This window comes from Nematolebias whitei, chromosome 3, assembly GCF_014905685.2.
Source record: "Nematolebias whitei isolate Nwh7 chromosome 3, NemWhi1, whole genome shotgun sequence".
In the NCBI taxonomy this organism is placed as follows: domain Eukaryota; kingdom Metazoa; phylum Chordata; class Actinopteri; order Cyprinodontiformes; family Rivulidae; genus Nematolebias; species Nematolebias whitei.
In genome coordinates this window covers 40,570,700-40,577,958 of record NC_056500.1, presented here as the reverse complement: position 1 = coordinate 40,577,958, position 7,259 = coordinate 40,570,700, and the positions used below count along the sequence as shown (strand labels likewise).

Sequence of the window (7,259 nt, the reverse complement as noted above, 5' to 3'; positions counted from 1 at the left end):
TCCGGTCGTCCGGTGAGTTCTCCTCCCCGAGGAGAAGATGACGAGCATCCTTCACAAAGGTTGGTCATTTACACAATTTATCCTCTTTGTTCTTCTGACAGTGCTATATTAGCTCGCTGAAGAAAAAATGGGAGCCGATTTCCCGCTCTTAACGTAATTTATACGGACCGGGTGGGGCCCACACAGCAGGTGGGCGTGGACTAAATTTTTTCAGTTCTTATGCTCTGCATAACGGGATAAACCCATCAGCGACAGCCTTAAAGGGCGAAGCCTATATGAAATAGAACTGATGTTTTTATTTGTCAAGGATTCAAGGTTTTTTGTCATACACACCACATGTGGTACATGTGGTGGAACGGAATTGTGTACACGGTCCCAGTTACATCCAAGAAAGTATTAAATGTAAAGAAAAACAGTAATAAGATCTAAAATATGAACAAAGAGAAACGTTAACTAAAACACACTAAGCACTAATAGTATAAAAACAATACGCCGAAAAGCAGCATGAACATGAGTCTGTGTGAGCAGATGAGCACGCATGAACACAGCAACATGAAACCGATCAGCAGCAACATGGAAACAGATCAGCAGCAACATGAAACAGATCAGCAGCAACGTGAAACAGATCAGCAGCAACATTGAAACAGATCAGCAGCAACATTGAAACAGATCAGCAGCAACATGATGTGATTTTTCACAGTGATTAATCTGGTTAGAGCTTCATGAGTCTAACAGCTTCAGGGTAGAAGCTGTTCCTCAGTCTAGTGGTTCTACACTTAGGTCATTTTCACACCAGATAGTCCGGTAGACTCGGTTCGGGACTAATATTCATGAGCTTTTGTTTACATTTGAGCTGGTGCGTTTGTATTCACACTGCACTGTGCAGTCGAGTCAACCTGTTGAACCAACCTGTTCCCCCGCTCGCCTGTGGGGGCGCTGCACCAAGAACTACTGAAAGAAACGACACAAAAACCTCTGAAGACACGTCTTCTTCTTCTTCTGTAAATAAAAATAAAAACGAAGTGGCATCAAGTTTTAGCAGTTTTAGGAGTTATACTTTGTCATTTTTCAAAAATGGACTTAGCATGAGCAGAAGATGAGACAGAAGAACATGGAGAATATTGTTTTTCACACAAGGCAGCTGACGGCTCCATATAAAGTCAGAGAAATGCGTGTTTGTTTACCCTGCGCAGCGGGGTCCGGTCTGTTTACATTTACACTGTACTCGAACCGCACTGGAGTTCATTTCTACCGGACCGAGACCTAGGTTTTAGCCTGGGCCAGAGTTTGCCTTTTTGTTCCGTGACAGAGTTCGATGGCGCGTTCACACCTCCATAAACGAACCGGACTTTCTAGGAAAACGAGCTAGAGTTCAATTAAAGCGGACTAAACAGGGCTAGTGTGAATGCACCCTTAATGATCCTCAACCTCCTTCCTGAGGGGAGTGGGGCAACAAGTGTGTACTGGGTGAGTGGGGTCCTTCATGATGCAGGTGGTCCTCTTCCTGTATCTGGAGGTGTAGATGTCTGTGATGGTGGGGAGCCTGACTCCAACAGTCTTCTGTGCAGCCTTTACCACTCTCTGCAAAGCTTTTCTTTCTGCAGCTGTGCAGCCTCCATGCCTCATGTTGATGCTGGAGCACAGGATGCTCTCCACTGCACACCTGTAGAAGGAGGTGAGGACTGAGCTTCTCAGACCAGCTCGCCTCAGCCGTCTGAGGAAGTAGAGTCTCTGATGAGCTTTCTTGATCAGGCTGGTGGTGTTGTTGCTCCAGCTGAGGTTGTCATTCATGTGTACACCCAAGTACTTGTAGCTGGAGACCACTTCCAACGCAGATTGACCTTCCTTAAGTGAAAATTAAACAATTATCTTTTTAGTTATCCTGATGCATGCTCAATAATCCAGGTAGAAAAATCTAAAAAAGTTAAATCTGGTCCTCTGGACATTCAAAAAACAAAACAAAAAAACAAAAAGCATGATGCTGTGCAGACTTTTTTAAATTGTCAACACTTTTTATTTGTTTTAATCCCAGATTTAATGTTTTCCAGTTTATTTATAGGACTGAGCTGAATACAGCACCTCAGACTGAGGAAGTCTTTCGGATTGAAGACGAAACGTTTCTACATTTTTTTGTTTGTTTTGCTTTGTTTTGTCTTTTGAATGTCCAGAGGACCAGATTTAACTTTTTTAGATATCTTTTTAGTTGTTAACTCCACTGTTAGTATTTTCTCTCTTTTTGTTGGAGAGTTGAAAAAACCCATTATATGTAACATGCTGGACATTTTTGGAGCAGCTGTGGATGAGAGGTTAGTTAGAGCATTTGTCTTCCAATGCTGGAGGTTCAATTCCACCAGCAGTCTCATGCTGAAGTGTCCCTGGGCAAGACATTGAACCCCTCATAGCTTCTGATGTGTGTCCCATCAGTGTATGAATGTGATCTAAAGCTCTGATTAGACTCTTTAGAATGATTTGTTCAGATTATCTTTGTAGAGATGTAGTAGAGTGCTGTAATGTGTGTGGAGGTAAATGATGGCATAGGTTTTGTTGTAAAGAGTTTTGAGTATCTTAATTAGATAGAAGGCGCTATATAAGTACAGTTACAAAGTTTACATTTACTGCCAGTAACTTATTGCATATTCACCAAGTAATTTAGCATAATTTAACATCATTTTCAAAACACATCTTTAATTTCCTGTTGTTTTCAGATAGATAAACAATTTACGAAATGTTGGGAACCAAATAAAAAGCTTAAACGGACTAGGCAAGAACATTGCAGCTAGATGGAGAGATTAAAGCACATATATTTTAAGAATAACCTGCTACTTTTACTTTATTTACAATGTACTTTAAAAACAACATACTGTTTAAAAGTTCGTTTATTTGCAACCATTTTAAAAACGCTGTGTTAATTTAGTGCTGACAAAGACCAGTGAGGGAGGAACATCTATACAACTGATTATCTTTGGACATTTAAGATGGCAGCTACAGCTAACCAAGCTCAATAAACACAAAAATGGCAATAACGCTGTTATTTTTACAGACGTTGCATCACATACTATTAGCACCTAAAGACAGTGAAAGCCTTTTACTTAAAACTTTAACAAACAAGGCTGCAGGCAACATGCATTCCTTCAAGTAATTCACCTTTTTATATTTGAATTAATTACTGCTTCTGTCCTTCATTTTTAAGCGCTTTGACTAGAGTTTGGAATGTTGAAGGAGTACTATAAAAATAAAACCTTATTAATAGAAGTATTCTCCTTGCAGTCAAATTATTGCAGTGAAACATTATTTAGAGCAGCATGATGTTCACTGTGCAGACTATTTTAAATTGTCAACACTTTTTATTTGTTTTAATCCCAGATTTAATGTTTTCCAGCTCTCTCCAGAAAACTAATTCAAATACATGCAATCAAAATGTACTTTTTATGTTCTGAGTAAAGTCAAATAGTTTACACGTTTGTCAGACATTTTTGCCCTCCATCTGTCCGTCCGTCTGTGTATATTGTGAACGCAACAACTTAAAAAATATCCAAGATGGCCACTACCATATGTATACCTTGTGAGCTGGATAACTTGGAAACATAAGCAACGGGCCAACTTAAGTTTTGGTGTGTGGGTGCATGCATGAGAAAGGTTCCTTTCGAAAAGTGGGTTGCCACGTCAAAATCCAAGATGGCCACCACCATACGTATACAGTATAAGTAAACTGGCCACCCCAGTCATTTCAGGAAATGTTTACTTTTTATTCCTTAAAAGTATATTTTCCTCAAATGACTGGGATGACCAGTGCAGTGGCCAAAGAATATTCTATGGTGGCCAAGACCAACATTGGCCACCCCCTGGCTCCACCATTGCACCTGGTTTGCTACTTTCGCTTGCCAGAGTCTTATTACTCTATGTCACCTTGGACCAAAAAAAAAAACCTACCGTATGATTCCTAACTAGTTGAACATCTTCCTCCAAAAACATTAAGGTTTACTTACTTTCCCTGTTCATTTCCAGTCCTGAAAATCACTCATCTCAAAATCTACAAAAATCCACTATTTAAATTCTTCATCAGCGGGGCACATCAGCATACCACTTGTTTATTATACTCTACCATCTTCATAAAAAAAAATTCCCCAGTGATGCTTTATTTTATTCATTCTAACAGAAAGAGCTTTAAAAAGAAATTAAAATAAAATTATATCACTTTGATAAACCCCATCCTTCTGTTCTACTGTTTTCCACAGGTGAGTACACGGTGATGATGGCTCACTTTTACCTGAAGAGGAAAATTGGTTATTTTGTCATCCAGACGTACATGCCATGCTTCATGACTGTAATCCTGTCGCAAGTTTCATTTTGGCTCAACCGAGAGTCTGTGCCAGCGAGAACCGTCTTTGGTGAGTCTTGAACACGCAGATGCACTGAGGAGTAAAATTATTTACTTATTTTGACTAAAAGAGCAACATATATTGTAAGAACTTTCTCACAGTTCACAGTGTTGCTTGGATATTTATTTTGTTCTCGTTGTCTTTGACATTGTTCCATCATCTGTCCATGTTACTTCACTGCACGCCCTGCTTTTGTCTTCCCAAACCCAAGTGCTGAAATAAAACCTGAACTGCAAGTGTTACAGCTAAAGACTGACCGAGTATTTCTCTACTGCCAGGTGTGACCACGGTCCTCACCATGACTACCCTCAGCATCAGTGCCAGAAACTCCCTACCTAAAGTGGCTTATGCCACTGCCATGGACTGGTTTATTGCTGTGTGCTATGCCTTTGTCTTCTCTGCCCTTATCGAATTTGCCACAGTAAATTATTTTACCAAGAGGAGCTGGGCCTGGGATGGAAAAAAGGCCATGGAGGCCCAACAGCCCAAAGTATGTACCTGAAGTGTCTTTTTGTTTTTCATTGATGCAATTTACCAAGAGACAATACTGTTCGTAACTTATTTAAAAGTAAAACATATTCATAAACAATCGGCAAGTACCTGGTTTAAGTTTATGTATCTGGGGATCAACCATTCAAAGCAATTAATAGTTTTCAAAGGAAGTGAAGAAGAGAGTGGTGAGATCTGCTATGATGTTTGGAGATGGTGACTCAAACCAAAAGACAGGCAGCAGAGATGAAGATGTTAGGATCTTTTTGGGGGGAGTGACCCAAGTAGACACAATAAAAAATGAGTAATTCAGATGGACAGATCAGGTCGAGCAGTTTGAAGACAAAGTTAGAGGTAAAGCTGAAATGGTTTGGATGTTCAGAGGAGGAGCAGTGGATATGTTGGAACAAGGGTGTTGAATATGGAAGCTGCCATGGAGGAAAAAAAGAAGAAACCCACAGATAAAGTTCAAGGATGTATAGAACTGGCAGAGTGGGCTGCCGAGTTGATATGATAAAAGAAAATGCTGGAAGACGGTTAGAGATAGACAGATAATCTGTAGTTGTGACATTTAAAGAGAATGGACAGAAAAGGAAAGACTGTGAGTAATGAGAGCATCTAGAATTATCTTTTCCTCTGCTCTGCTGTGAAGTAACAAAAAAAAAGATTAATGAGGAAGTTTGTCAAACTCAATGTGTAAGACAGTGATAACTTAAGTTGTAGCATTAAAAAAGGTTCAGTAAATTCTTGGCTTAGTTTCAGGGGTAAGTAGATCTTTAAAGCCCATCATCTGTTGTTCCCATTGAGTTTGTATGCACTGCACATGTTTATGTGTCCTGATTGAGGTACAGCATCATTTTTAAAACAATTAATGCTTTTTTTTGCTCTGTAGAAAAAGGACCCTTTAGCTCTGTCAAAGAAGCCAAACAACACCTGTTCAGCTGGTGTGAATTACACAGCCAACCTTACGAAGGACTCATCCATCTCTACAATCTCAAACAGCACAACTGTTCAGCTCAAACCATCTGAAACCAAGGCCCCAGACCCCAAAAAGACTTACAACAGTGTGAGCAAGATCGACAAGATGTCCAGAATAGTGTTCCCTGTGCTGTTTGGGACCTTCAACCTGGTGTACTGGGCTACGTATCTCAACAGGGAACCTGTGATCAAAGGAGCTGTGTAAACTGTAAGCTGAAGGCTTTTCATGCACATCAGGATTTGATGACTAGGCAATCATAAATGATGCTAAGCACTATTTTCTTTTGTCACAAATGTGTTCTTTCAGGTTATTTAGACATTGCTGCATGTGTCTTGCTTCAAGAAAGTGTTGCCTTGTTTGCCTTGAGTTTGATCAACAACTTACACTTACCGCTTCATTCCAGACTCAGTCACTGACTAATTTCTGCCAGATTCCTTTCAGATATTAGCATTTGGCATTTACATTTTTAAATTGTCAGTAGATAATGGAACAGCAAAGCCAAATGTTATGCAAAACATTTTTACTGTTTATTGCTTAAAACCGCCTTTACCTTTGTAACTCTTTGTACAGAAAAAATACCTGAAGGTCCAGGAAACTGAAACTGGGCTCAGGTACATGAAACTTTGCTTCATTGTTAAAAGCAGATGAATAGCCATGCTAAATGTGTTGCCTTCAGAGTGATAACTCAATATAAATGCACTGAAATCTCTTGCAACAACTTCTTTTTCCTGAAACCTTATTGGCACCATTTTTTTCCCATTCAACCTTTATTTATACAGGTTAGTCTCATTGAGCCTCAACGACACATTTGCAAGAGGGATCTGTTCTAGCGGAAGGGCAGTAAGGCTTGCAGCATTGGAGCAGGATTTATCTGTTTAACCATGCTGTGGATAGAAAAAAAATGGAGGAGGGGTGGTCCTGAAAGAGGAATTAGCAAGTAATGTAGTAGGGGTGAAAAGTGTGTCAGATAGGGTGATGTGTATTGATGTGTCAAGAAGAAATGGGAAAGTCAGATGACTGAAAGGAGTAGACAGTAATGTAAAGAGATGCAACATAGGGCAAAGAAAGAGGTTGTAAAGACAAAACAGAACACTTAAGCCCCCAGTACACTGCCGCGTACGTCCGTTCATGCGTACGTACGCATGTACTATATGCAGAGTGTTCAGACTTTGTACTCCAACATACACCCCGAGCAGCTTCACAGACAATGGGCGTTTACCTTCGGGACAAATTGAGGTCACCGATTGGTCATTTGCTGACACGCCTACTGGATTGATTGACAGGTCGGAAAAAAAAAACGAGTGCTGGCAGCCTCAGCCACAGCGGTGTTCTGTGTTTATATGTTATTAATAAAAAGATCTAAAAAAATTTAAAAAAAAGAACAGGGAGCGCTAGCTCTGCAGCCCACACAT

The 7,259-nt window shown here is 40.0% G+C and overlaps 1 protein-coding gene across 1 annotated transcript in view; it reads left to right on the top strand.

Annotated features, from left to right (window-relative positions):
* The window catches only part of LOC119408126 (gamma-aminobutyric acid receptor subunit alpha-5), a 65,046-nt gene extending 58,995 nt beyond the window's left edge, over nt 1–6,051 (top strand). Inside the window, exons 7-9 of the mRNA XM_037674966.1 lie at nt 4,236–4,388; nt 4,658–4,869; nt 5,761–6,051. Of these exons, the coding sequence (XP_037530894.1) occupies nt 4,236–4,388; nt 4,658–4,869; nt 5,761–6,051 (656 nt within the window). The remainder of the gene's footprint in view (nt 1–4,235; nt 4,389–4,657; nt 4,870–5,760) is intronic.
* Nucleotides 6,052–7,259: the final 1,208 nt, after the last annotated feature.